Below are 27,624 nucleotides of genomic sequence, written 5' to 3' on the forward strand. Positions count from 1 at the left end.
TTTCAGTAGAAAAAATGTTTCAACATGAGCTGAAGTGATCTAGAAGCTTTATACAGCGGATGCCATTGAAAACTATCCCTAGCGCTGACGTACAAAAAGGGCAGGGAAAACTCAGAATACATAAAAAGTCCAACAACCCAACAGAAGTATAGAAGCTTGTCAAGAACAATAAAACATTTTTACAACCCTGCTGAACAGCGCTCAGTTGTACAGTGTAATGTGTAATTATACAAATATACCTGACTGCAGAACATCATCAATGACAAAAACCTGTAAAATGAGATACACATCGCAAGAGTCCAAGTAAACAAAACCACTGCAGAAATGGGAAAATTTTTATTTATGCATTTCACGAATCCAAATGTTCAAACCAGAATTTAATTCCATCTTTTTTTCCAACATAAAAACATTACAGCAACTGTTTTGCAGGGAAATGTGTTCAAAAACATAACCGCCGTAAAAATAAAAACGTAAAAAGGGCAAATGTTTCGGTTGTCTGGAAGCGCACAGTAGGTCCTCGTGTTTGGGTGGACAGTGGTACATACTTGTAAACGTATGGAATGTATTTATTTACTGTACAGACACGCAGGGACAAACCCTGCAGAAGAAACAACATGATTTGTGCTGGGGAAACACCCTAGTCAAAAGAACTTATTTTATAGAAAAAAATAAAACATACTAAAAATATCTACACAAATCGTTTTTGTAATATATTTTTCACCCACCTTTAACTTCCCTTTTAAAAACTCAACGTCTCTAAAAAAAGCAAGTTAACACAGTAACTTAAATGATTCTTCTACACTCTTCCTCTCTCAATATTTTCTCTTCGTTTCATTTTGTTTCATCAGTCGCATTAAAGATTATGAGGAAGCTTTGAAAATGCTGTAATACTACATTCAAAATAAACGTTAATAGCACAGCATGTTCATGACCATATGGGTGAATCTCATGAAAACCTGTCCGGTCACATTTCACCGTAAAATCAAAAGGAAAAACAGAAGGAAAAAAGAAATAGTGTATTAAAATAGTAGCCTATTTTAAGATCTTTTTGTATTGTGACATACTTTCCACAATTTATATATATATATATAGACCATTTCACAAGATGTAAACAGCACTGGTCCAGAAACACTTCCTGTTTCAGTTTTCTTTATTACACATGTAAAGAAAACATCTTAAAGATGTTTGTTTGAACTTTTTGATTCAGTTTTAAATGTTCTGTTGGTTGTATTTTATCCCAGCTTATATGTAGTGTTAAAAAACTAAAACAGGAAGTGCTTCTGGACCAGTTGTTTACATCTTGTGAAATGGTCTATATATATATATATATATATATATATACACACACACACACATTTTTTAAAGGAATTTAAATCAAAGTTTTAAAATTTGCAGTGAAAATGTGCATAAATATTAACTTTTTTCTTTCGATTTTGGGGTGAAACGACGTGACCATGTTCTTGACTGTGTTCGTGAGGTTCACCCTCGTACTCTTGGCCCCGTTTTAAGCATGGAAAAAAAAAGCACTGCTGGGAGTTCAGGACTCACTCCAGTAACTGGAGTGGCACGATGCAGCAGATCCGTGTGGGAAGAAAGACAACAGCCTGAACGAGTGAACAAAATCTGTCCAGCTCTGGGCCACGGATCAAATGCGTGTAGTGCAGACAATCATAAGCAAAGCCATGCGATGGTGATGTAAAAATCTGAATAAAAATGAAAAAACAAAACAAAAAAAAAACAGCTTTTATACTGCTGTTCTATTTCAGTCTAACTCCCAACACCCAGAATCCCAAGCATGCAAGACCTGTTACATATAGAAACACAACAGCAATATAAATCAGCCCTCGTCAGTCTATCAGCTCGGTGCGACCAAGGCTATAAAAATAGAATAAGTGTTTCAATCATTTACCGTTTCAAACGTCTTTACATATATTTGTTTTGTAAAAAAAAATGTGCCCATCATGCTAAACCTTGCTATAGCACTTTAATATACCTCTCAGTTTTACAAGGTCAAATACAGTCTGAGCTCTTAAAGTTTTAATAGTTTTTTTTTTTCTTTTTCTCCTGTGTTTGTAGTATTAAAAGTAGCATGAAACGTGTCATTACAACAAAACTCTGTGGCTACACACTAACTCCTGACAGAAACATTCAGCAGATCACATCTCAGTCCTGTTTCCCTCATGTGTTCGTCTAAGACACTGCTAATTAGTGTAATTCAGTCATATACATGCTGGTTTGGATTGTTTTCAAAGGCTCACGGTTGAATCTCACGCAAACATGCCACACTTCACCCAAAATATCTTTTTTCTTTTACCTAAATGAAGCCTATTTATTTATTTGCATTGTGACATTATTTTCAGAACAATTAAGCTCATTTCCTACCTAAATTCTCATTACATCGATGCGCTTGGAAGGTTTATTTTTTTTAATAATCATTATTCAATATTCTCATTACTGTAATGCAGTAAAACTATGACTATACAATGTTTATATTTAAATTTATATAAGTTAAATGTATGAATTTAATTTAATAAATTAAATTAAATGTATAAATACTTTACAGTTTAAATAGTATTTAATCATGTTTTTGCACTGCCGTAATTTGATTCATTTGTCATGAAAATAATGTCACAAAAAAACCATAAGGGCCAGAAAGAAAAAAAAACGCTTTCATTTAAGTACAATATCTTGTTTATATAATTTCAGGGTGAAATGTGACCCAGACAGGTTTAGTGAGATTTAACCATCTGTAACTGTAACGTGAACTTGGGTAGTTTTGGCCAACTCTCATTCCCACATCACTTGAGAGTCAATAATAATAATAATAATAATAATAGTAATACAAAAAACATCACCCATAATAGTTAAAGATATTAAAGTGTAAAACTAACTGTTAAAACGAAAGAAATGCTGCTTCAAAGAAGTCTCTGAACATGCTTCTCTGTCCCGTCAGTCGTCTCTTCTCCCCCTCTGCTGTCTCAAGACTGGTTTGGGGTTTGAAAAGCGGTGTGTTCACAAAGAAGGTAGTGTGTGTGAGTGTGTTACCATTACAGAACCGTTCAAGGGTCTCTCTAGAGCAGAAAGGAGTCTTAAAAAGATCTCTGGGGCTGATGGGAAGAGATTAGCCCGTTCACATCTCGGTCCTACAGAGCGAGAGGAGACGCAGTGCTGGTGCTGGTTGGGGTCGTGCTGGGGGAGGGCGTGTGCTTTGGAGGAGCCAGATCGAGGAGGGCACGAACCGTCCCGGCCACCTGAGCCAAACCTCTCTCTTCCAGGATGTGCAGGGGAAGACACAGCTGGCTCTGCGGCCGTAAACACACACACACACACACACACACAGAGCAGGGGCGAACAAAAAAGGGACAAAAATGGTGTGTCAATGGAGAAACAAAATTATAAAAATCAATATAACTTAAAATAAATGATTACAATGGATAAACTCAAATAAAGCAGATAATGTACAAGTAAGGAAACTGTAAAGAAAGGTGAAGGAGATGAAGAGAGATGGGAAAATCATTCAAAACCTGCTAGACAGAAAGCTGTATTTCACAAAGCAGGAACTAACCAGCGAGAGAATTATTATTAGAAGTGGTTGTTATTGCACATGCTTTGGGTTATAGTGAACTGAACCATCTCCTAAACCTAAAGATCATATCATGACACTATGTGCTAAAAACATGAACCATATATCAAAAAATTCAGATTTTTTTAGAGTTTTTGGAAGTCGTCTCTACTGCTCATCAAGACTGCATTTATTTGATCAAAAATACACTAAAACAGAAATATTCTGAAATATTATAATCATTTAAAATAACTCTTTTCTATGTGAATATATTTTAAATGCAACGCAGAATTTTCCTCATTACTCTAATCTTCAGTGTCATAAATCATTCTAATATGCTGATTATTGTTGGTACTCAACGTTGAATGATGGTTCTTTAGCGGCTTAATATTGTTGTAGAAAACATGATACTTTTTTTTAGGATTCAACAAGTCCAAGTTTCAAATAAATTCTGTTCTTTTGAATTTTAAATACTGTCACTTGACCAGTTTAGTGCATCCTTGTTGACTAAAAGTATTAATTTGATACTGTATATATATATTTTATCTTTATCTTACTGACCCCAAAACTTGAGCGGTACAGTATTACAGTGTCCACGATAATATTAAGCAGCTTTGTTTAAATTGACAAGAAATCGACTGGAGACTAGAGTAATGATGCTGATATTTCACTGTTTTTACTGTCTTTTAAGCCCGGAACACACCAAGCTGACGCCGACGAACTAGCCCTGATGAAAGCCGACTGTGTTGTCGCCTCTCGTTCGCTCTCGTCAGGGTAAAAAGCTACACTTGAACACACCGAGAGAACTACAGGCAACTGTCAGCTATAATGTGCGTTCTGCGCCTGTGTGTAATGAGCCAACTGTCTATTTCTGCAGATATATTAGTCTATATATTCATCATTCAAAAAGAAAAACCGACGCTGCCGGTGTTCTGTCGATTTTTGCTGCCTTGTCGAAAAATGCTACCGTAGCGCGAATTGATCACAGAATGCCGATTAAAGTCGTATGAAATACAATTCTAATACAATTCTAAGTTATGAGTAGCTACTGTAGACTACTGTTTTTATTTTTAAAACGGTGTGAAAAGTAAAAAATTATCATAAAATATTCATCTTTGACTTGTCAAATTAAGTACACCTTTCAGTTATTCCTTTTCAGCTGGCTGACCGTACAAATATTCATATGGTAGTAAGCATTTTTTAAAGGGAAATTATACATTATAACAGGAAAAAGTACCTTTTGTAAAAAAAATAAAAAATAAAAATAAAAAAAAAACTGTGAGTCTGCACATGCGCATAACCGGTAAGTAGGAAATCTCGATGGGTAGCATGAATTGTCAGAACACCGGCTGCAGATACACATACCGTAAAACAAAGCAGCGCGTGCTTACCGTTTTGAATATCAATCCTGTTAAACGCTTTCTTTATTCCACTCCGCTCATGTTAATATTGAAATATTCGCCAAGGAACACTCAGGTAAGATGACGTAACATAAGAACAGCCTTCTATCTTTACCGTTTTGACTTCTTTGCTTGCTGTTTTGCTTTTATTCTTGTGCACCGACTCTTTCACTGAGCTGAACAGCCAATCAGAGTTCTCTCTTTCCCCGACGGGCCGACGCCGATTCAACATGTCGAATCGGGCGAAACAAAGCCGACAAGGACTATTTTCAGCCGACGGCACGGAACCGTGCGTATCACACCGAGGAAACTGCCCGACGGCCGACCGTCGGCTTGGGGTGTTACGGGCTTTAGATCAAATAAATGCAGCCTTGGTGAGCATAAAAGTCTTTAAAATCCAGTAGTGTATAGACCATCTGACTTATTTTGACCTGCTAGACAATCCAGAACAACCCAGCCAAGCATTTATCACTGCAGTACCACACTACCCAACAGAAAGCTGTGACACACAAACACACAACTAAACTACTGATAAAACACACATCTACATTGGATTCTTGAGTTTAGATTTTATTGTAGAAAAGCCGAGGAGGACAAGTCAGACTGTAGGAAAATCAGGCAACATGGCACACAAATCTGACACACAAATGCTTACACACTCTGTGACCAGTGTTGTATTTCCTATGCGTGTTAGGATTATATTATACTGTATTTTAGCAACAGGTATACTGGTTAACAAGGACTGTTATTTCAGTGAGTAAACGGTGTTTTGGTGCAAGAATGACAAGATGCTTGATAACTGTAGCGTTATGAACGGACAGCGAGATGTTTTCTAGCCATTTAAAGGGTTAGTTCAGCCATACAATTCTGACATTATTTACACACCCCAAGTTGTTTCATGTTTGATTTACTTTCTTCATAAAAGCAAATGTTAAACAGAAAGTTGTGGCTGCTCTTTTCCACATAACATAAGGCCATTCATTGAAACATAATTTTTGTGCAAATAATTTGTGAAGCCCTTCAGATTCATGAAAGTGTTTGTTTTCATATGAAAAGATTATACTTTTATTTTATTTTTTTTTGTACAAACTGAATGCACTGCAATTTCATAACACTATTTGACATTTATTAATATTACAACAATAATACAATATTACAATTTTAATATTATAACACAAAAAAGGTGTTTTAACCAATTAGCCACATGTAAAAATACTTTTGACTGATAAACTGCGGCAGTCCATTTTCCTCTTTATCGTTACAATGATTTTGAGCACCAGTAGCATTTGTCTGCAAGAACGTTTAATTTTATATGTATATGGCCAAATAATTCCTTTTTGCAATTATGTACTATAATGGAACCAAACCTGAAAAAGTAGTCCAGAAGTTCCCACAGCGTTCCAGTAGACGAAATTCACTTATTTTTTATTTTTAGGCGGGATTATGCTAATTGTGAATGAGCTATTTATTATTGAAAGGTAAATGAATAAAAATAAATTAGGCCAGGGACTGCCAGACTTCAAAAAAGTACATCTCATATCAGTAGTTCATATGACATGCACTATATTACTTAAAGGCATAGTTCACTTAAAAATCTAAATCAAAGGTGCTAAATGTAACTTTTTTTCTAAAACGAATCCCTTTTTATTGCCTGTGTGTGAAGGGGTTGTAATCACACAATGATAGGTGATGCAATGATCCACTCGTCGGTAGGGATGGGTACCGAAACCCGGTATTAAACGGGCCCCGGTGCTGAATTTTGAAAGACCGCTGTATCGATAAGCTCGGACGTTATCGGTTCTGCTGTCGGTACTGGAGAAATTATTTATCATTCCTATAAAGACGTTATCTTGAACATGTTTATATCGCCAGCCAGCCTTTTCTATATATAAACTATTTTAATTAAACCATTTGTCTGTGATGCAAATTTGAAATTCGCAGTTCAGCAGAGAGAGAGAGAGCGATCTCTCACGCAAAGCCACAGCACGCGCAAGACGACAGCCCTGCTTAATGAGTGACAATGAGGACAGAACTAAACATTCAACGTGGTTACACTTTAGATGTGGGATATTATTCTAATATATTTTGTATTTCGGCTTCCAAAGATTATAAAAAGAAGATATTTGAGATAAAACCGTTAAAAAACAAGACGCATGATTTGTCCAGCTTAACTTCCTTTACTTCACAGCACTGCGGAGCGCTGTACCCAAACGTACCGTCAGAATCAGCACGATCGGCGATTGTTGCAAAATGCTGTCTTCTACTGTTGCAAGATCAAAAAATGGCTATTAAAAACACAAAAGCCTGCGCAAGAGCCTGTTCACAAGGCGGTGCATGCTCCGAAACGGACTGCAACGAGACAAGAAAAGTAGCCTATACTTTGGGCTTCGTGTGTCCTCCTTAACTATCAAATATACATACAAATGTCAAAATGACCAGCTCTGAGATTCGCTTAAACACAGTTTATTCACTTAAACACAATTATGTCTTAAATGGACGTAAATAATAGGGAGAAATTGATGGTGCTTCAGTTACCGGTTACCGATTAGATTTGCTCTCGGTCTTAAAGGGGCAGCAGTCTAATAGCCTAAACCTGCTGACGATTCAGCCATCAATGCAAATCAAACAACAAAAGGCAGAGAAAATCACTCACAGCTTTTGAATAAGTAACTTTAGATTTAATAAGCATTAATCTATCTATGATAAACTATACAGTGCTGTTTTATATTTGATTACTAAATTAGGTTTCTTTTCAGACAGAAACAATTACCTGAAAAGATATGTTAGTACACCTTCCTGAAATTAAAGCACTTTGTATATAATTTGTATCTTTGATTGATTTTATTCTTGTGTTTGTACTTGTTTTTTTTTTTCTTATGTGTCCTTTTTGTATATAAAACAAAAAAAGCCTGCACATTGCTGCATAACAAAAATATATTTTTCTTCGTTTTGCTTTTTCTATTTTACATTTCAAAATATAGAGTTTAATTATGTTCTTAATTCTTAAAAAAAAAACACCAAAAAGAACCGATAAGAATACCGTTAAAGTACCGGATCGATAAGCGGTATCGGTAAGAGTAGTAATACCGATAAAACCTTAACGATACCCATCCCTACTCGTCGGGTTTTGATATAACCTCTGAAGGTGTGATCCCTATTTTGATGTGAAGTCTCCGGGTCAGATTTTCTGCGAAATCGATCGGATATGACGTGCATGCACGCTCCTGAGCCTCTCTCCTTCTATATATAGTCTATACTAGCAGTCGAATAGCGTGTCAGGCGCGAATGATTTCAATGTTAAGTCAATGCAAAGACACGTTACACGCATAAAAAATTCCTGCACCACAAATGAGGTGTAGAGTGCAGATTGAACGTCTGGCGCGTTAACCGCAAATGATTTAGTTATTTGTGCTATTTGTGCATTCACGCGTTTGACGCAAATTCGCGTTTGCCCGAGTCTGCCGCCCGAATTGAAAGATCTGAACTTCGGCGTCAAATTCACGCCACGTTAACCAATCAGGATCCTGCTGCTTGCTCACGTGGTGAAGGATCTGGATGCTTCAATAAATTTTGTAATATGACTAAATGTGTGTGGTTCTAATGCACAACAAAGCAAATATTTTATCATTCAATTTATTATTCAATATACGAGATATGTTCATTTTGTATTGAATGTTATTTATTCCATATCTAGATTAAATGAAATATTATTATGATGTAAAGACAACCAACATATGTGCATAAGTTTGTGTCTGGACGTGAGAGAAAAAAAAAATCACAGGACAGGTTAATAACTTTTGGAGGCTGGCTCTATTTATCATCAAAACAAAAATAAATGACAGATTAGGTGGATGAGGTTGAGGGCGATCCTCACTCGCTCCGATGCGGGACAACAGGTCATCAAACTGGGCGCGGGACAGGCGGAAGTACCGCTGACAGCGGCCGTCATCCAGCGCAGCTCTTGGAGCGAGCAAATGGTGAAACTCGCCAAACGGTTCGCCTCCGAAGGGTTGAATGCAATAAAAGCTGATGGAAACGTTATTTGCTGAATAAATAATGAATTGCGATTAAGTTTTATGCCCTTTTATGGTTGCAACACGTCAGAAGACGAGTTCATTTCCGGCTAGTCTGTTTGCGCACACATGGCGGATGTCAACAAAGACAGATGTAAGTGGACAAAGCAAAAAGATGCTTCAACCAAAGGGTTTCCGTGAACCACGATCTCCCAGAACTGATGGAGCGCTGTCGTTCCCACACCAGTCACCTCCGCTGTCATCGGGCATACGTGCATCGTCATCATCATAGCAATGTTTATAGCGTCGTTGTTTTCTTAGGTTACTTTTGCTTGTTTTTACGTGGCTTGGTTGAATTCTAATGTAGAATGTGGTCTGTTATTTCTAGTTAACAGACTGCGGCGCTGCTAGTGTAACACACCGTTGCCATGGACGCAGTTCAGAGACGGAACAGACTATTTTCTTTAGCAGAAGCAATACTCGTTTTTAAATCAATAAACTCGTTTTTAAGTCAATATTTTGTGTCAAATTATTGATTTATTTGGGTGATTTATATGTAATAAGCAGGATAATATATAGCGAGGCGGTTGTTATAGCGAATACAACAACCGCCTCGCATACATTATCCCATTCATATGTCGCTATCAGCTGGCACATAAGCATTATTAGCCTTCAACTTGTGAAATATCGATCATTTTTTGGTAGATGGCGCGATCCGTTTTGTCTAACAAAACTTTGTTCGCAAAAGTTTGCTTGAATGTTGTTCGATTCAGTGCGAAAATAAATGGAAACACCTTAAAATGTCTCAAATCAATTCGATATACCAATTTGATCGCAAAACAGCATGTGACGTCATTACGTACAGGTTTTTATTCGCTTTAAAGCCGTTGGATGGAAACACACTTTCACCAGCTTTATCCGCATGAGTTTTTTAACCGAATTTCAGATAATTTGATTGACAAGTGGATGGAAACATGGCTACTGTGGCCGTGTACCATGAGTGCTAACGCTCTTGTGTTCGAGCACGCGCAAGAGCATGAGCGCTCTTGTAAAAAAAAAGGTTGCAATCTGAAACATCACCGATAGTGGCCGCTAAAAAAATCCATATAGCACTTTTAAGTAATTTACTCTGCCCGGTGTTGTTCTAATATCGTATGCCTCTTTTTTAGACCACAAAAGGGGGATTTAAAAGAAAAATGTCCTGCATCAAGCTTTGAAAAAAAAGACTATTTAACGTGTGTTGTAATTTAAAGTGATCTATCTTTTTAATATGCAATAAAGGTAGGATGTTCGAAGGTGCCCATGCCTTGTCATTTTTGGTTCTTAAAGGCTCCCGTCCCTTTTACGTTTTTATGGAAAAGAGCAGCTCAGAAAATATGCAAAATTTCTGCTCCTGTGCTTCATGGTAGAAAGCAACTCATACAGGTTTGTAACGACATAAATGTGAGTAAATGTTATTTTTGGAGAACTATTGTGTTTACTGTGAGACGGAAGACATTGACATACACACAGTAAGGCACAAAGGGATAAAATGGGGAGTCTAAGGTTTGTCATCCTCCAGTCCACATGGTCTTATTCATTCACAGAAACCCTCATAGAAACACACAGCCACACAAAATACTCATCCACTTTAGCAGACTTTGGGAAAATGTGCAGCAGAACTAACACACAAAGGGCTCGTTCACAGAGCAGTCAGCTTGTTCTGTTGTCTTTAAGGCTGAATGGGGGAATCCACCCATTTTTGTGCTTTTTGATGAAGCTTTGAATTTTGCTATGGAAATGTGCCCTCTACACACACACAGAAATATAAACACTCTCAATTGACTCTTTGCTAAGCCCCGCCTTAGAAAGTCAATGACCACACCTTTGCCATTGCAACTATTGCCATTTATCAACCATGAAATGTCGTGTTCGTCTTTTCAGTTAACTGTGATAATGTACACTAGTGTCCACAAATTTGGTGTCAGTAAGATTTTTCAAAAAAAGTGCATAAAATTGATCAAAAGTGACAGTACTGACATTTATAATCAGTGTTGGGGGGTAACACATTACAAGAAACGAGTTACGTAATCAGACTTCTTTTTTTCAAGTAACTAGTAAAATAATACTTTTAAATTTATAACAAAATATAAGTAACACATGTTACAGAATGGAAGCAAAGCTGAAAGGTTTGTTTGAGCTGTGCCCCAAAAATAGAACTTTTGTAAAAGGTGAACAACAAGTTGAGAAAAAGTACAGCAAAAGTAATGCAACATTACTTTCAATAAAATGTAACATAATTAGCTATTTTTTTTGTAACATTAGAGTAATTTCTAGAGTAATTTTTACCAAGTAATTTCCCCAACACTGTTTCTAATTAAAAAAAAATAATAAAAAATAAGAAATGTTCCTTGAGCAGCAAATTAGCATATTAGAATGAATTCTGAAAGATTGTGTGACACTGAAGACTGGCGTAATGATGCATCAAAGGAATAAATTACATTCTAAAATGTATACACATAGAAAATAGTTCTTTAAAATTGTAATAATATTAATGTATATTCGAACAAATAAATGCAGCCTTGGTGAGCATAAGAGACTTATTTCAAAAACATTTGAAAAATCTTACCAACCTAAATCTTTAGAACGGTTATTTAATTTCTTTATAGAAAATTGCACATACAAATATTTAGCATAAATCACAATTATTTCCAGTCCATGTAATAGGCTACCATTCAATCCATTCATGCCACCTTAAGAGCAAGCTTTACTGCGCATGAATGTTCGCATGAATGTTATTTTAAAGCTTGCCTGAGCCAGCAACATTACACAAAGGGGTCAGACAGAGCTTAGCAAAATATCAATGATGTGACACTATAAACATGTGCATAAACACTGGCTATCATGTAAATCTGCTCATTTGCTCACTAAAACAACAATCGACTGTTTTAGTGCAGTGATCAATCAATATGGAAGTGTGATTTAACAGCTTGGCACCAGGTGGCAGTAGAGAACACATAGCAGCGACATGATTGACAGGTAGAAAAGGGCGAATCCAGCCAGCTGGGTAGAAGGGGCGGAGCGAATGGGAGGTGGTGCCAGGGAGAGCAAAGCCTCAACCAGCCTGAGCACACAAACAACCTCCCCTTTCAGCACGTCGCCCGCTGAACACAAACTATCCTGCCCACAGGGAGGAAGATGAACATGAGCGTTCAAATAAAACACAATAAGAGGTTGATGAGATGTGAGATGGTTTTAAATCGGAAGGGAATTGGGGGAGAGAGAGAGAAAGAGTTAGTGGTATAAGCTCGTAAACTTTTAGAGCATTAGAGGAAACAGCAAAAGACGTTAAAAAGTGAGTTAGGAAGAAAACACGAAACGTCATGTGTTTGAGAAGCTATTTCTTAATTTGATTTTTAAAGATTAAAAACTTTTTTCCCATGAAAAAGGAAACAGCTTGAAGTGTAGGAGACCAAGTCTACCTGAGGAACTCCGATTCTGCGGCACGCCTCTAGGAAGTTCTCCACATTTCGTCGACACTTAGCCATTGTCAGCTTGGGCTGGAAAGAATAAAAAAAGATGAAATTATGTATTCCTATGTGCAAACACAAACATATAGATTAAGTTATGAGCAAAATAAACCCCAAAAATCACTCACCACTGCCGGTGAGGGTACGTGGATGCTCGGTATGGATCGGGGACGTACGTGGTTGGCCAGGTGGCACAACACGACCCCGTCAGTCAAAGCTGCCCCAAGATCAGTGGGTAAAGACACCTTGAGTCGACACTCAATATTCTACATGAAGGATGACAAATTAGTGACTAACAGCAGGAAAACAGTTTTATTTGTTTTGTAATATTTTGATTTGAGTTGCATATACTTAAAGGGTTAGTTCACCCAAAAATGAAAAATAAGTCATTAATTACTCACCCCCATGCTGTACCAACCCCGTAAGACCTTCTTTCATCTTCGGAACACAAATAAAGATATTTTTGATTGAATCTGAGGGCTGGATCAGTCCTAGATAGACTGCCTAAGGGACTGGCTCTTGACGGCCCATAAAGTCATTAAAGAAAAGGTTTAAATGTTCCATGTGCCTACAGCGACTCAATTATAAGTTTATCAAGCGACGAGACTACTTTTTGTGCGAAAAAAACATAAATAACAACTTTATTCCACTATTCCATTACTTCCTTATGGGCGCATGCGCGAGAACTGAGACGAGGACGTTCTCATTCGTCTACTTCTTGTTACCGGCTGCTCACCGCTTAGGAGTTTTACCGCCACCTACCGTATAAAATGATGATCCATATATAAGGCGCTCCGGATTATAAGGAACACTGTCGTTTTTTGAGAAGATTAAAGGCTTTTAAGTGCACAGCGCGCATCTTCCTCTGCTTGTAAACAGAAAGTTTTGCGCTTCCAGCTATATCAGCACATCATCTTATACGGTAGGTGGCGGTAAAACTCCTAAGCGGTGAGCAGCCGGTAACAAGAAGTAGACGAATGAGAACGTCCTCGTCTCAGTTCTCGCGCATGCGCCCATAAGGAAGTAATGGAATAGTCGAATAAAGTCGTTATTTATGTTTTTTTCGCACAAAAAGTATTCTCGTCGCTTGATAAACTTATAATTGAGTCGCTGTAGGCACATGGAATATTTAAACCTTTTCTTTAATGACTTTATGGGCCGTCAAGAGCCAGTCCCTTATGCAGTCTATGGAGGAGTGATCCAGCTCTCAGATTCAATCAAAAATATCTTTATTTGTGTTCCGAAGATGAACGAAGGTCTTACGGGGTTGGTACAGCATGGGGGTGAGTAATTAATGACTTAATTTTCATTTTTGCGTGAACTAACCCTTTAAAGGTGGGGTATGTGATTTTCTTTTTGACCATTTTTTCAAAATCACTTTAAATCCTATTCCTAACCCACTTACAGCCACTCAGTGAGAACCAATGAAAAATGAAAAATTCATTAAAAATGAATCATCTGTGGAACGGGCATGACTCGAAAAACTCCAGCCAATCATTTCATTGGACTGTAAGTGCGTCAATCAATCGGTCATACCATCCGCCCCTCCCCCCATCCCCCCTGTGTGCTTGTCCCCTTCATGCACATACTCAAAGCTCGTGACCCAGTTACAGTAAGTACGTTGCCCCGGTACAGAGAGAGAGAGAGAGAGAGAGAGAGAGAGAGAGAGAGAGAAATCACGCGCATCCGAGTTTTGCAGACGCATGATTGCACGTCCATGTTCTTCGAATGGGTTTTTGAGTTGTGTATTTTCAAAATCTCCCAGCCATTTTACAAATCCCATACCGAACCTTTAACAGGACAGCATAATACGATATAAATGACTTTAATAATTTATATATATATATATATATAAAATATTATTCACAGTTCACACACACATGCATACATATATGAAACAATAGATACATCAATAATGGATAACAAGAATAGGAGGGTACTACTAAAGCAGTTTGCTTGACGCACCCTTCTCAGCTGCTCTATCAGTAGCGCCTCCTCTCCCGTTGGGGCTGGACTCTGCATGGGAGTGGCTTCCACTGGCTCCGCCTTCTGTGCGCCTGATTCTCCTGCAAAATGGTCACACATGCCATATATAGAAACACGTCACTGCGTAATTACATGAGCAAGTTCTAATTAGGAACAATAATTGACGTGTGATTTGAAAGAGCACAACAGCGACTGCCTACTTCAGTGAAAATTTCATATTTAACTATTATAGTATTTTTTCAGATTTTTAAAAGGTGCAAAGTTTTTTTTTATTTACAATATTTACAGTTTTTGCTGTATTATATCTATATTGATACTACAATGTACATCCATAATACATTCATATCACTCTTCCTTTTATTGTTTTGTAATATACTAGCATGTTTGGAAGCAACCATTTATAATTCCTTTATCTTTTGTTGTTGCATCAGTAAGAAATACTTCTGTATTTTGTATTCTTTGGCCTATATGTCAAAACAAACACTGTAGTATCTGTCTTTTATCTTATCTCTGTTTGGAAAAACATCAACAAAAATAGCTTTACATTTTTTTATTTTAAGTTTTAATTTTTTATTTTAGTTTGAGTATTAGTAATTAAAAAGAATTCTTTCGGTTATTTTCAGTTAGTTCCAAAACTTATTTTCAGTTAGTTCCAATGCAACATCTTTCTTAAATTAAAGACAACAGTTTTTAATAGTTTTAGTTAACAATAACAACACTGCCACCTTTTCAGTGATTTTTTTTTTTTACTGTTTTTCTTATATTTTCTCCATAAGCATTTCAGAAAATCCTTTACTGCAGAGTTCAAGACAAACCATCCAGCTCTGAGATGAATTATATCACCACATGTGATTCAAAGCACTTATGAACATTATGAAAATAAACATTAAGGTGACAAAGGTACAACTGTGCACTTACATTCTTTCATGAGAGTTAGGAAACAACGATACCGAATGATTAAACACTAATATACAAAACTACTGACTACAAGTAATTGATAAAACACATTTTGTTCAGAGGTTTATTACAAAATATTCAAATATTTAGGCTGACACTGATTTTTGCACTTAATTTACACTAGGGGCTTTTGCAATGGAGGAACCTTTTCATAGTACTCCTAGAACTACTAGAACGTTTTGGCAGGTTTGCACCGCAGGAACTGGGAATGAAACAGTTATAGGGACACCTTTTGGGGGAACTAAATTAACTTTCTTTTTCTCTTTTATTCAGCAAGGAAGCATTAAATTGATCATAAGTGACAGAAAAGACACTTGTTATAAAAAAATATATATATTTCAAATAAATGCTGTTCTATTGAACTTTCTATTCATCAAATGATCCTGAAATCAAAATGTATCATGGTTTCCACAATATTAAGCAGTACAACAGTTTTTTTTAAATATGAATTAATAATAAATGTTTTTTAATATGCAGCAAATCAGCATATTAGAATGATTTCGGAAGACTCATTTGACACTGAAGAGTGGAGTAATGATGCTGAAAATTCAGCTTTGCATCACAGAAATACATTACATTTTAAAATATATCAAAATAGAAAAAAGTTATTTTATATTGTAATAATATTTCACAATATTACTCTTTTTGCTATATTTTTATCAAATAAATGCAGCCTTGGTGAGCAGTAGAGACTTTTAAAAACCAAATCTAACCGACCCCAAACTTTTGAACGGTACTGTATACAAATCATGAGAATCATGACATCACAAATTTCCCACAAAGCAGCAATGAGCTGCATAAGGTAAACAAACCTTTTTTTTTCTCCTCTCGCTGACTCAAGCGGAACAAGTAACTCTCAGGTCGCTGGTTGACGCCGCGGGAGGGGGACGGGGCAGCAGGGCTGGGGTAAGTGGGTGACTGGAGGGCTGCAAGACAAGCAAAACATTGTCAAAGAGGGATGTGGGGCAAAGAATTAAATAAATAAAAAGAGAGAATGAGAGGAGTTCATGATTTAAACTCATACTTACCAGTGGGTGACAGTGAGGCATAATCTTCACCTTGCTATCGAAGACAGGAGTTCAAATGGAGAGAAAATAGGAAGTGAAAAAAGGTTAAATGAGTTGAAATATCAGATAATGAACACTGTCTCTGTGGCATGCGCTTTAAAGTGAATTTCAAAAAGAAATAAGTAGCCAGTTTTGTAAGATTCGCCCACAACTACTAAACCATAAATAAATATGTACTGTACATGGATCAGCTGAAATCCTAAACAAGCAGGACATGACAGATTTCCAGCATAATTTCCTTAATGAAACTTGTCATATTAATTCTGCCTGGATATGACAGAGTGTTAAATCTGAGTGCAACCACAATATCTTTGTGTAGTGAATTTTTGAGAGTAAAATGTTCAAGAAACATCCACAGTCAGCCTATTTGCATCTAGAGGCCGATCATCTCCAGGCTCTTGCGGTTCAGTACCTGCGGCGTACAGGAGGGGGCGACGGATAAAGCGGGAGACACACACCCATCCAGCGGCACAGCAGAGAGAGACTAGCCAACCACAAAGAAATGAGGAGAGGATAGGAATGAAAGGAAAGGAGGAGAAATAAAGGACGAATGTAGGGAATAAATAGAATGTTTGAGAAAGTGTAAGTGTTTTGGAAGCGTCAGGTTTCATTGTTTATTACTAAAAAGACTGCAGGAAACATACCATGAAGAGGAAATATTACAGCAGTAATGCATTAAATAAGGTTTAATTTATTCAAAAAATGATGACTGTTTTCTTGAAGGAGTCAGATTTATAAAAATATAATAAATATGAACACATTAATATAAACTAATATTAACGTTTAATGCATGTTTTGAAAGTAAAATGATCAAGGAACAGCCACAATAAATTTATTTGCATCTACACAAATAAAATAATGAAGGCTCCAAACAAGCAATTAAATATTATGCATTACATATTATTTCAAATGTACTAATACGTTTTGCAACACTAGTTTAATACAAATATTTCAGGTTTCATTCATTTCCCTAACCCTAATTATAACCAACACTATTTGTGATGCTTGATTTAGCATAAATTGTTTTTCTTAGTTGCGTTTGCTAAGTCTCCATTTTGACAGCAGATAAACGTGTCTGTGTATCTCCTTCACCTGTTTGTGAGGGTCTGGCCTCTTCTTAATAGTGTTGGTATCTGTGTCTATCTCAAATATCAATAGAGGCTCAAACTCACTCTGACACAGACAGAACCAACATATATGAGAAAGAGAGAAGTAGAGAAAGAGACAGAAAGTAAAGGGACAGACAGGGAAGCAAAAAGAAGCAGGGCAAGCGTATTAAAGATGCACATTAGGAAAAGCATCTAATATTAAAGGTGCATTCAGTAAGTAAATAAGAACTATCAAATACAAGATATAATGTGATTACAATATAATGCGATCCATTTATGGGTAAAACTTACTAATTACTGAGTGCACCTTCAAAACATGTTAGCCGTTCAAACTGATCAGAAAAGCAGTTTTAAATGGAAATAGCCTTAAATCGTGTTAATACATTATGCTAAGTTCTAAAGACTAATGCTGATATTTGTTAGGAAGAGAACACACGATGAGAAAGGAGATGGAGGATGGTGCATGATTCGAGCTGATTGGCTCTTACCATGAAGAGGGCGGAGTCATCGGTGTGAGTGGACCGTCGGGAAGGGTACAGACTCTGGGGTGGGACAGTAATGCATATGACTACAGACTCTCTATCTCTCTCTCTCACACACACACACACAGAGATGGTGATGGATAGGGAGGAAGTGAATGTGCAAATCTGAGGATAAGACCTACCTCACTGTCTGATGGACTGAGCTTCGTAGGGCTCGGAGTTGATTTATGCTGAAAGTACAAAGACAGAAAATTGTCTTCCCATCATGGTGGCATGGTGCATAATTTGGGAGTTTTCGACTGGGATTTGGATGCTACAGATCAAATTTCACCCATCAGAGCATCTCAATGTTAATGTTTCTTTTTCAAATCCGACATTATTTGATATAATTGCTGCAACTTTTATTATACTAATATTAAAATTACAATTCAAACAGCCCTACAACAAGATTTAACAGCTATAGATTGCTGCGGGGATGATGTATTTTTGTACAAAAAGCTTTGTTTTAGGCTTATAAAAAATTCACCAATAGTATTTTGCTTGGCCAAAACATGGAAACGAGTTCCATCGCCCTGAATTCAATGGGTTTTTTTTAAAGCCTGAAATAAGGTCTGTGGTTGTCTCAAAGGCGTTTGGATGTGTTGTTTGGTGTTCTTTTTTCTGCAGCTCACAGTTTTTACTTTCACTTTACCAGGTGATGTGCTGATTGGTTCCCGCTGTTGTTAATCATCCGAGAGGGGGAGTTGACCGTGCTGACGTCAAATAATGATTTGTGAATATTTCGCCACTGGAAGCCAGGGAAACTATAAAAAGGACACCTCAATGCAGAAACAGAGACTTGCCTTCATGTAGACTGGAGCTGTGACTGTGTTTGTTTTGTCAGTTTGTTTCTGTAACCATGTGAACCAACATTATCTTGGTACCCTATTTTGGTCCCTTCATTCTTGAGTTGTTGAAAGCATTATCATTGTGCTTGTGCTGGATGGAGAAAAAGGGATAGGCAAGTAATGTCATGTGACATATTTCTGTATAAATACACCAGGTAAGGGACATGTGCCAACAGCTGTATTTTTTGGTGGTTAGTGTATAGTAGATACGACATCTTCGACGTTGAAGATTTTTCGTTCTACCTTTTCTTTTTTAATAAGTTAAAACGGGGCTAAAAAGATTTTGTTGTATTTTGTTGTTTCCTTTGCTTTGGCACTGTCCAGTTTCCTTTGTCCTCCCCATACTCTGTGTATTTGAATTATTGCATGTGTATATATATAGATATTTTCCTTTTAAATAATTATTTTCTTTAATCTTCTCTACATTTTGTTGATCATAGCACTTATAAATAAGTTTCACCTGCTCTGCCGTTCCCGCTAGCCTTATTCCCTCTCCTAGTGTTTTAATAATAGATATTGCCAAACAGTGATTTAATGTTGCCTTTCCCACTCCCTAGTCCTTCAAAGCCAGGGAAAAGTCATAAGTTACAGTGGTCAAGACAAGCTCAAGATATTTTCAAATTTTTATCTACAGAATAAAATACATCAGTAAAATCTTCTTGTGATTTTTTTTAAAAGCTCGTCTTGAAAAAGCGGTTGCTTACGTGTTTAAACGGGCCTACAGAGGTTGTCTGGGACATTAAACATCACGCTGAACTGTCTTCACAACCTCATTGTGTTTATAATACTGCTTTTGCAAACTATTTAAACTCAAACTTTCAGGGAAAATGTTTTTAAATGAAGACTGAAAGTTGTCAGAAACTTTTAGTTAGTTCACTCAAAAATGCTAATCCATATGGATTGAGCGGTTTAGTCCAAATTTTCGGAAGAGACTGAATCGCTTCATATGATGAACAGAATGAATTTAGGCTTTTCTTCGCATAAAAACATTGATCAGTGAACATAAACAGAAGCTCACCTGTACTTGCTTGATGCGTAACAACAAACCTCATTGGTTCATTGAGGAAGCTCAAATGTGCTGCATAACACATGTGAATGAACCTCACTGGTTCTCACACATCAAGCATGCTTGAGCTTCTGTTTATCATATCTAATATGTTCATCATTTAAAGTGATTGTGTCTCTACAGAGAATTTAGACTAAACCGGTCAATTCATATGGATTAGTTTTACAATCTCTTTATGAACCTTTAGAAGCGTCAAAGTGTAGCTGTCAACGGAAGGTCAGAAATCTCAGATTTCATTAAAATATCTACATTTTTGTTTTGAAGATGAGAGAAAGTCTTACAGGTTTGGAATAATGTGAGGGTGAATCAATTATGACACAATTTTTGGGTGAACTAACTCAAAGTTGTGTAGTTCATTTATAGACTACCCTCGGGCGATTGTATTTAGAGTTAAATTCATAATCATAATGTGTTCATTTGTGATTATCATGATGAATAAAATGTGTAAGAATCATAAACTTGTTTGTCACGGACCTTATTTATGGCAATAATCCAAAAGCCAATGGGAAAACCCTATTGAGATTTTGTCGAAGAAACCAGGATGATGCTAAATGACAACCTACAAAAATGTGTCTTCACTGCAGCTCTCTAATTGGCAAATATAATTATAGCAAATTATGTGTGTGTGCGTGTGAGTACCTTAGCGTAATTCATAACGGCATCTCTTTGCACTGATCTTTTCTGTCTCTCTTCCTCGTACCGCTGTGCCGCCAGCTGAGCTTCTCGTCTCACTTTCTCCACACCGCCACCAGAACCTGACGCCACACCAGCAGATCGCTGATAGACAGAACCAGAGTAAAACCAATATGTTTTGATTTACTGCATAATGAGGCATGTATATACAGCGACTCTTACCTGATTATGAGCGTAAGACGTCACCGCTGTATCCGAACCACCGCTGAAGAGAGAACAACAACTCTTAGTGACAACACAGATGACTATTCTTTTTAGTTTAGTTATTATATTTTATTTTAGGTATTTTTTGCCCCTTTTATGTTACTTTCCTTTTCAGTACAATAAGTGTGTATAACTGTTTTTTTGCCTAACATTATATATTATCTGTATTATATGATTACTTGTACACAACTTGTTTAATATTATAATTTATTTTATAGTACTATACATACAATTGTATAAATATAATCATTTAACACAGATTAGAACAATAATTAGAACAATACATACATACACACACACACACACACACACACACACACACACACACACACATACATACATACATACATATATATATATATATATATATATACACACACTCAGCCAAAGGATTATTAGGAAGACCATATTACTGTAATACTGTTTCACTCACTTTCGCCTTCAGAATTGCCTTAATTCTACATGGCATTGATTCAACAAGGTGCTGAAAGCATTCTTTAGAAATGTTGGCCCATATTGTTAGGATAGCATCTTGCAGTTGATGGAGATTTGTGGGATGCACATCCAGGGCACGAAGCCCCCGTTCCACCACATCCCAAAGATGCTCTATTGGGTTGAGGTCTGGTGACTGTGAGGGCCATTTTAGTGCAGTGAACTCATTGTCATGTTCAAGAAACCAATTTGAAATGATTCGAGCTTTGTGACATGGTGCATTATCCTGCTGGAAGTAGCCATCAGATGGGTAGATGAGGTGCATAAAGGGATGGACTTGATCAGAAACAATGCTCAGGTAGGCCGCGGCATTTAAACGATGCCCAATTGGCACTAAGGGGCCTAAAGTGTGCCAAGAAAACATCCCCCACACCATTACACCGCCACCACCAGCCTGCACAGTGGTAACAAGGCATGATGGATCCATGTTCTCATTCTGTTTACGCCAAATTCTGACTCTACTATCTGAATGTCTCAACAGAAATCGAGACTTATTAGACCAGGCAACATTTTTCCAGTCTTCAAGTGTCCAATTTTGGTGAGCTCTTGCAAATTGTAGCCTCTTTTTCCTATTTGTAGTGGAGATGAGTGGTACCCGGTGGGGTCTTCTGCTGTTGTGGCCCATCCGCCTCAAGGTTGTGTGTGTTGTGGCTTCACAAATGCTTTGCTGCAATACCTCGGTTGTAACGAGTGGTTATTTCAGTCAAAGTTGCTCTTCTATCAGCTTGAATCAGTCGGTCCATTCTCCTCTGACCTCTAGCATCAACAAGGCATTTTCACCCACAGGACTGCCGCATACTGGATGTTTTTCCCTTTTCATGTCATTCTTTGTAAACCCTAGAAATGGTTGTGCGTGAAAATCCCAGTAACTGAGCAGATTGTGAAATACTCAGACCGGACCGTCTGGCACCAACAACCACACCACACTCAAAATTGCTTAAACCACCTTTCTTTCCCAATCTGACATTCAGTTTGGAGTTCAGGAGATTGTCTTGACCAGGACCACACTTCCTAAAATATATATAGTTAAGTCAAGTGTAATTTGGTCAATACCGGTTATTTAAGGAGTTTGGACGTCTTGGGTCATCAGTTCTTAAGTCTCTGGATGGGCTGGTCTTCACAGGTGAACCCTAGAAACAAGTTAAAGCTATCATAAACCCTGGGGTAACTAACAACAAAATCAGAATTAAAATCAGCCATTTAATACTAATACGCACCTCTCTGGTGATTCGCCTTTCAATGTAGGCCATAAACTGAGAGCTGAGGCTGACTGGCTCCGCCCTTCTACGGCTCCGCCCATCCTCATCATCATCATCCCCTGTACAGCTGTCAATGAAGTCTATCTGTTCAAGCTCTGCGTCCACTACAGAAAGAGACAAAAAGTGCTTAAAATACACTAAACCATGGCAAAAATAATTGTAATACACAGCTTCTCGTGGCTTATCATTACAGTCCATTTCATAAATGTAAATGTCATCTCACTAGTGCCATTGGTCACGTGACACCCCGTCCGATGATCCTCGCGTTCTCTTTCTCGTCTCTGTCTTTGCTCTTTGGTGATTTCTGCCACTCTTAAAGGCAAGTCTGACAACTCATCTGAAGGCTTTAAGAAGGGATAGATGGGGGGGGGGGGGGAAAGGCAAAACAGATTTAATTAAAAAATAAAATAAAATGAGCAATACATAATGGAGTTTGATAGATTGGTTTCTTGATTGAGTGACCTGAAAAGCACTTGCCTCATTTCCTGACCACCTCTTGTCTCCGCTGTCCACACTGTTAAACCCAGAGTCCAGAGCTCCGTATGGCCGACCAGAATACAAATCCTCTACACTGAGAGGAGACAGACCAGAGAGAGCAACATCACATCATCATATTGCTTCATGAGGAACAAACGCATAGAAATAGTCTGAAATAACTTTAATAATCAACTCATTTCTGACAAACATTTCACCCTACTACAAGTAGTAAAAAATTTGACAATATTTTACAATTTCTGTAGAAAATTAGAGTGGTGTTTACCAGGTTGTTGCTATGCAGTTACTAAGGTGTTTTTTAAACGGCCCAAATGAAAGAAGCCCACTCTCTAATCTCTATGAACTTTGTTTTCTAGGCTTGAAATAAAAGCCTTGAGTCCTTCGTTCGGTCCAAGTCCATTTGGTTTTGTTTTATTATTTAACTTCCACCAAGCAAAAAATAATCTGATAGTTGTGGGTGGTTTCTTAAGGGGGTCGCACACCGGGCGCGCAGCGCCGCGCCGCGTCGCGTCGCGCCACGTCTAGAACAATTCACAGGTATCGCACACCGGACGCGCAAATTCTATTCGCACGAGCTCAGTTTTGAATCAACTCCTGGTAGGAGTCAAGAGCTGCAAAATGGGTGAGTTTAAACTGGATGTATTATATATATTTTTTATGTTAAGTGAATAAAATAGCTGATGTTTGAATGTTATTAACCAAGTAAAAGTGTCTATCACCTTGTTAAGTCTGTTATTTTGTTGTAACGTTATCCGTTGTCTAGGCAACTACTTCATTGATTACTCCCTACTCCTTCATACTACTCCCTACTTCATTGACGAGTTTTTCTTCGTCCATTTCGCTCCACTGCTACGCTACAGAAAGTACCTGAAGTGTGTTGTGACCTGGTAAATCCAATAGGTGGCTCTACACGACCGTGAACCACGTGAGGCAAACCTTACATCGCATGCATTAATATTTCGCACTGATGGGTTTAGACTGCTAGGCTACTTAATAATAATAATAACCCAGTTAGTGTATGGTTAATATGATAGAGTACCTATTGAAAAATGGATTTAAAAAGGCTATGTTTGATAAAACTATGCAAATGGCGCTCTGTGGCGCGGCAGGGTTTTGAACACGGTCCTGAGCCGTAGCTGGGCGGCGCGGACAGACGCCGAATGGCGCCGCCGGTGTGTGTACACACATAGAGAATAATGTGTTCGAATTTTGAAGACATGGCGCTGCGCGACGCGGCGCTGCGCGACGCGGCGCTGCGCTGCGCGCCCGGTGTGCGACCCCCTTTAAAGGGACTATGTGTAACTTTTTATGTAATTTATTATTTAAAATCAATATTTTTATTCATAAATATGTCCTCAATGGTTTACAAATACCTCTGCCAATTATCTGACTTATCCTTGTAAACAAAGAATATAGTATTATATACATGAGACAGGAAAGTCCTGCTTTCTTCTCGGCAGGTAAATCAATGTTACAGTCTGAATTTCAAGCTTTTTTCATTGTTTGGTTGTGTACTTTATTATATGGACAGATGAACATTTATAGTTAGAAGTTAATGATGGTCTCTAATGCATGTAGGCTACTTCAAAAAATATAACAAATAAAGAAGGCTTAAACACTTATTACAATAGTTCATGTTTTTCACAGTCAGTAATCATTTAATCATTCATTTATTCGTTGTGTCAGGTTGCTGTTTGTTTGAAATAACAAACCTGTGCATCCGAAGGAAAACTCATCGAGTTTTTTCGACGAGTGCTAATCCTGTCATAGCTTTTTGGTACATAATGGTTACGGTAGATGCAACGTGCTTTTCAAAAAGCGAGGAGCTGGAGAGCACAATTCGTCTGAATGCAAAATACATTTTCACCGCTAGATGGCAGCAATTCCTACACATAGTCCCTTTAATGGCCCAAATCAAAGAAGCCTATTTTCAAGTCTCTGTGATCTTCTGGTGTCTAGATATGGCTTGGGTGTAGTGTTTTTTTTTGTTTGTTTTTTTTTTTTATTAGACTTATTGCAACAGAGCAAACAATTGTCTGATTACTCAAAAAATAAAAATAACCTCAGACCTTTTCTTAACAAAATTAGCTATCGTATGAACATGGTTCTGCCACTTGAGAAGTTTGATATCAACATCACTTCATCTACCGTCATCCTGTGTTGCTGCAACTCTCCTCTCTTCATACCTTCATTGCAATCATTCCAAACTTTCCTTCAGTCTGTGTCTTTTCCTTCCCCTCCCTTCTTATCTGCAAAATCGCCCTGCTCTGTGTGTCCTCTGAGAGATACAGCTGATAAACACTGGCTCAAATTGGATGTGGGTGCGAGTGAAAGCAAGGGAGCACATCAAAGTTTGATCCACATCATGTCTTCCAAAACCCTGTGCAATGAAGTACGTTCTCACCAGGATCCAAAGGGCAGTGGTCTTCTGTCATAGTCTGGAAGGTCTGATGCTGCTTTACATGCTTCCATGTTCAGATATTTAAATATATGGATCTTTCCCTTTATACAGATCTGTAGGAAGATGCAGAAACACATCAATAAACATGGTCCTCAGGATGTGGAAGTCTTAATTTTGTTTTGTTTTTGGGAAGAAAACTCTACACTTGATGTTAGGGGTGGGAGCGATTTATGACCAAATTCTTATTTTATGTTAAGAAATTTTATTTTATGGAAAAAATATACATCAATATATTTTTGTTATTAAAAATAAGAACAAAGAAGCAAATTACAAACTATAAGACAAATACAATATACACAAAATTTTAATTAACTAAAAAACATACATTCTCAGGATCAATAGGTTTATTTAACAGAAATTGAATAAATATAAAAATAAATAACTGCATTGTCTTCATTGTATGAATAAAATATAAATTGATACTTATTAAAGCTACAAAAGTTATTCATTCAAAAGTAGTTATTAAAGTTATTTCTTTCTTCTGTGTGATTAACTTTAACAACACAGGGAGCAGCAGGTATATTAGGCTGCTGCCACTTTAAAACCAAATGCAAGGATCTTTTATACTGATACAAATCTGGGTTACACCCAACAGTTTACTTTCACTTGAGATATAATGACTGCGTTTACTGAAAACTCCACATGATGGGTTTTTGACATCATCGTGTGTTCGGAAAATTGAGCACAATAAGCCATGACAGAAAATTGAATTCGCCGGTGCCGGTATCAAATTTTCAAGCTGTGGTTAATTGATTGAGCTTTTATCACGGTATACGGTATTATCACAATATTTTAATTGTTCAAGAGAAACAGATGGATTGTGGGTATCTAAAAAACAATAACTTGCATCACAATTGTGGCGAGCCCGAAACATTACAACAACAACAAAATAATGATTAATTAAATGACTGTCTCCGCCCATTTCCGTTGCTAAGTGAAAAAAAAGGAAATGAGGGTATCACATAAAAGGAGGAGTATTTTCAAAACATATGGTAACTAAACAGAACTTTATTAAGTTTAGTGACAACATGTTACACTGTTTACATGGTACAATAACTGTAGTGTTTATTATATTCAATTTAATTATTGGATTTGATTTCAATCTTAATTCTATATTGACTCATTTGGATAAATATTAGGTATAGGCTACACTCTGTTAATGTTCATTTTTTCAAGAAAAAAAATATATCTCACATAATGCTGTAAACATACAGAGAGAAATTAAATATAATGGGGTTTTCATTGTAATAACAATTAAAAGCGCCTTTCAGACAGGACGCGGAATGCGCTGGGCTGGCCGCTGGGTTCAACGTTGCCCTACAACGCAATTTGCAATTTTGCAAATAAAAAGCTGAACTATTCTGAACTTTGACCCCGGTGTGCTTTGGTCGACGCAGCAACAAAGCGCTGCGCGTGTATTCCGCATCCTGTCTGAAAGGAAGCTGAATGCGTAAGAGTTGGCAGCCCTGCAGGGGATAAATCGGCGGCATGGTTCCTCCTTCCGCCATGCTTCTACTCTAGGGCTGGGTATCGATTCACATTTCAATTTCGATTCGATTTCGATTCACAAGCTCTCAGTTCGATTCGATTTCGATTCTCGATTCAATTTTCGATTTCGATTCCTGATTTGATTCTCGATTCGACTATAATGAAGATGTAATACAAATCCTATATTTATAAAAAAGAACAGTGGACATAAGTTTACTAGTGGTTAATTAATACAAGGAAATTAAGAGCCATAAACATGTATATAAAACTCTTTTTATTTTAGGTACACTAAATGCACAGAGAATAAACAGGATTTTGATGCAATATGCAAAAAAGTCAGAACAGTCGCACAGCTTGATCAAACAGTATCATGTTATTTTATGTTTAAGATAAATATAGATAAATAAATATATAAATATTTAGACTTTTTTTTTTTTACATTGATCTTACTTAAATGGTAATGTAATTTTTTGTTTATTTTTGTTTTAAGAGTT

At 37.2% G+C, this 27,624-nt stretch overlaps 1 protein-coding gene across 5 annotated transcripts in view; it reads right to left on the reverse strand.

The window, feature by feature from the left end:
• Positions 1–317: 317 nt before the first annotated feature.
• lrch3 (leucine-rich repeats and calponin homology (CH) domain containing 3) overlaps positions 318–27,624 on the reverse strand; it is a 64,077-nt gene continuing 36,770 nt past the window's right edge. Inside the window, exons 6-22 of one of the 5 annotated variants that reach the window (XM_089135439.1) lie at positions 25,586–25,695; positions 23,164–23,257; positions 22,910–23,030; positions 22,645–22,790; positions 22,481–22,557; positions 20,894–20,936; positions 20,678–20,815; positions 18,268–18,315; positions 18,092–18,145; positions 17,587–17,667; positions 16,907–16,978; positions 16,456–16,489; positions 16,240–16,353; positions 14,450–14,550; positions 12,613–12,750; positions 12,437–12,514; positions 318–3,302 (exon numbers count right to left, since the gene is read on the reverse strand). In XM_089135439.1, the coding sequence (XP_088991565.1) occupies positions 3,144–3,302; positions 12,437–12,514; positions 12,613–12,750; positions 14,450–14,550; positions 16,240–16,353; positions 16,456–16,489; positions 16,907–16,978; positions 17,587–17,667; positions 18,092–18,145; positions 18,268–18,315; positions 20,678–20,815; positions 20,894–20,936; positions 22,481–22,557; positions 22,645–22,790; positions 22,910–23,030; positions 23,164–23,257; positions 25,586–25,695 (1,608 nt within the window). In that variant the 3' untranslated portion in view covers positions 318–3,143. Of the gene's footprint in view, positions 3,303–5,516; positions 12,135–12,436; positions 12,515–12,612; positions 12,751–14,449; positions 14,551–16,239; positions 16,354–16,455; positions 16,490–16,906; positions 16,979–17,586; positions 17,668–18,091; positions 18,146–18,267; positions 18,316–20,677; positions 20,816–20,893; positions 20,937–22,480; positions 22,558–22,644; positions 22,791–22,909; positions 23,031–23,163; positions 23,258–25,585; positions 25,696–27,624 lie in introns of those variants that run through there. The other 4 variants (XM_039663690.2, XM_039663689.2, XM_039663691.2 and 1 more) reach the window with 4 other exon arrangements.

This window comes from Pimephales promelas, chromosome 10 (assembly GCF_988280905.1).
Source record: "Pimephales promelas chromosome 10, fPimPro1.hap1.1, whole genome shotgun sequence".
Taxonomy (NCBI): Eukaryota; Metazoa; Chordata; class Actinopteri; order Cypriniformes; family Leuciscidae; genus Pimephales; species Pimephales promelas.